Consider the following 3,234-nt stretch of genomic DNA (forward strand, 5'->3'; position numbering starts at 1 on the left):
GAGCGGGCTGGAATTGCCTCGCTTCTTATATAGTGCTTTTACAACCACACCCTTAATTACATTCTTGCAGTTAAAGTTACACACACTTTAACTAACAAACCATGATACCTTATTTATCATTTTTACCCAAACCAGTTAGGGTAAACAATGTTATCCCTAACAACGGGCTCCCATTTCTTTGTTCTCTTTGGTCACCTGCCACTAGTGGTGTATCATCTGTAACATACCGTGGGATATCTAGCTCAACCTTTTGTATATCATTTTCCTCAATGGACACACTTTCCAGTTATTATAAAACAATATTTCTTCCTTTCCATATCCATATACGGCCAAGTGATTTTGACACTGCGTCTTTCATCTCCTTGTTCCTCAGGCTGTAGATCAGAGGGTTGAGCATGGGGATCACAACTGTGTAGAACAACGAGGTCCATTTGTCTTGGTCCATGGAATAGCTGGAGCTGGGCCGAAAGTACATGAAGAGTATAGTCCCATGGTATATCCCAACAGCTGTCAGGTGAGAAGCACAGGTGGAAAATGCTTTATACCTACCCTCAGCAGAGTGCATTCTCAGGACTGTACCCAAAGTATAAGCATAGGATACAAGAATCATTCCAATGCTGATTCCTTCAATGCAGCCAAAGGCAAGTATCACTATCTCACTGATGTAGGTATCAGAACAGGAGAGAATGAGCAGTGGAAGTTCATCACAGAAGAAATGATTGATAATATTAGATCTGCAGAATGACAGTCGAAATGTACAGGAAGTATTTATCATTGCATTTACTAACCCTATCAAATACACAACAGTCACCAGTTCTTGACAGGTCCTTTTGGACATAATGATTGAATAGAGAAGTGGATTGCAGATGGCCTATCATAGGCCATTAAAGTCAACAAAAGACACTCAACATTTGCAAACAAGGCAAATACAAGCAGTTGCATCATGCAACCATTGTATGAAATCTTTTTAGTTTCAGCATAGAAATCAACCAGCATTTTAGGAGCAATGGCTGAGGAGTTACAGAGATCAGCAAATGAGAGGTTACCCAGGAAAAATACATGGGGTTGTGAAGCTGGGGTTCAGCACAGATTAACAAAATCATCCCAAGATTCCCTATTACTGTAACAATATAAACCAAGAAGAAGATGATAAAAAGAGTGAACTGCATTTTAGGATTATCTGTGAATCCCATAAAAATGAATTCTGTTATGACAGACTGATTTCCTTTACACATGATCTTTCATAATCGATGCTGGATCCAGGATGAGACATGAATCCAGAATTCCCTTCTGTTTATATCCTGGGAAAGAAAGCAGCATGTTTAAAGTATTTTATCAATATAGCTTTTATTTGAAAACAATTCTGAAACTGAAATATTGTTACTATAAATACTGTACTAGCTATTCTAATGCCAATCAATAAGATTTCATCAATGAAAGTTATTCAGTAAGGTTCTGCCTGTACAGTTTACAATATTCAAACACAAAATTAAATCTTTAAAATGATTACTATATGCAGGAAAATTTATTCTCATAACAATGTTATTTAAGTTTGAACATCTAAAAAAATCAAACTGAGGATAAGATAAGTTTTCTTTTCACTGAGATGGAAAGCAAGAGTTCTTGACATTAAAGTTGTGTATGTTGTTAGGTCAATTACATTTGCTGTGAAAGTTGTATCATGCAATTATACAGTATGTAAGTGTGGAATTAAGACCCAATAAATATTTAAATATTTAAGTATTATGAATGAATCTGACTTTGGCAAGCCTCAGTTGCAAATTGGCGTATAGTCAAAGCATTCAAAGTTATCTTTTAGTGTCAAATTCTTATACAAATTCAATACAAAAAGTCCTACATGATGGTAAAACATGTAAAATCCATGTTTTAACTTTAGTTTGTATTGTTATTAATAGATAACTTACCAGGAATATTGCAAGTGTTTCTTTCCTTACTTTCAGATTCTACAAGTAGAAGAAGAAAATTTAAATGCTATTTGATGCCATCTGGGATATTATCCCCTGATATTATCAGCTACCAACTTCTTGGGGATTGTTGTAACTGCTAATAAATGTGTGTGTGTGTGTGTGTGTGTGTGTGTGATTTGAAGAAATGAAATAAGAAGTAGAAAAGAAAATCTAGTTTACACCAATATCATCCATTGCACGTCTGCATACCTTTCTTTCCCTGAAAATCATTCTTATTTCCACCATATGATTCCTCCATTTCATTTATTATATTTTGTTTTTTACATTTATCTTCTCCCTGTTTTGAGGATTGTATCAACTCCATCTAATGATGATTATCTTAGTCTTCCTCTCATTCCTAGCCATTTCATTCTTTCTTTTATATTTGTTTTGCAATCTGACACTTATTCATTTTTTTCTAGAGGACCAGACCACCCCATTTATGTCTTTTATACTGGTCACTGACTTATGTGTTCAGGTCATATTATTCAGTACTCATTTATTTTTGACAGTTGCTTCTTGTTTTACCACCTCCTTTAGTATCCCATTCTCATTGCATTCAACTTCCTTCTATGTCTCTCCCGAGGCACCCAACTCTCACTTCCAAATTAAAAAAAAAATGGGCAAAAGCACATCATGCACTCATCCACTAACATATCTTTCAATGAATATTCATTCCTTGTAACAGACCATATGTCACCTACTATCTTTCTACTATCATTTTCATATCCATCCACTTTCTCTTGTTTGGTAAAGGGGCTTCCAATTTATTTCCCATAAATTCATCTGTTTGCTTGAGGTTTTCACCATGTATACATAATGCGCCATCAATCACTCCTTTTACCCAAATATGCACAAATGTTTTTTTAATATTGCTCATTGTATCGTGCAGTTTGCTGCAATAATTAATTCCCTCAGTCAGCAGTATGGCATCATCTGCATGCACACACATTTATGACCCTATGTCAAATATATCATAGAAGCATTGCTTATACATTTATGTACAAATACATTAAACAAGTAAGAGAACACCACATATTTTTCTCCTAGTTTCTATTCTTCCTAGTATTTTCTTGCAAGTGCATGGTTGTTTATTATTATTATTAGGATCAACCAAGTGTTGATTCATTGATTGTGACAGGAATTGATTGACCAGCTTCTCACCCAAGCCTGACTTTGTGGGCTATAAAAAAAGGTGATCGGCCCAAGGTCATCCACTCAGCTTTCCTGCCTAGGTCTATTAAATCATCTATTAAGATATTTATTT

General features: G+C 35.1%; 1 protein-coding gene across 1 annotated transcript; it reads right to left on the reverse strand.

Annotated features, from left to right (window-relative positions):
- Positions 1-289: 289 nt before the first annotated feature.
- LOC113424755 (olfactory receptor 5AR1-like) lies at positions 290-1,235 on the reverse strand. Its single transcript, XM_026686608.2, is given in 3 exon segments — positions 290-870; positions 873-1,055; positions 1,058-1,235. Coding segments are annotated over 3 exon segments (942 nt in total).
- Between the last annotated feature and the right edge of the window lie 1,999 nt (positions 1,236-3,234).

This window comes from Notechis scutatus, chromosome 1 (assembly GCF_049901735.1).
Source record: "Notechis scutatus isolate UNSWTSFEM ecotype Mainland chromosome 1, rNotScu1.2, whole genome shotgun sequence".
NCBI classification, from domain to species: Eukaryota; Metazoa; Chordata; class Lepidosauria; order Squamata; family Elapidae; genus Notechis; species Notechis scutatus.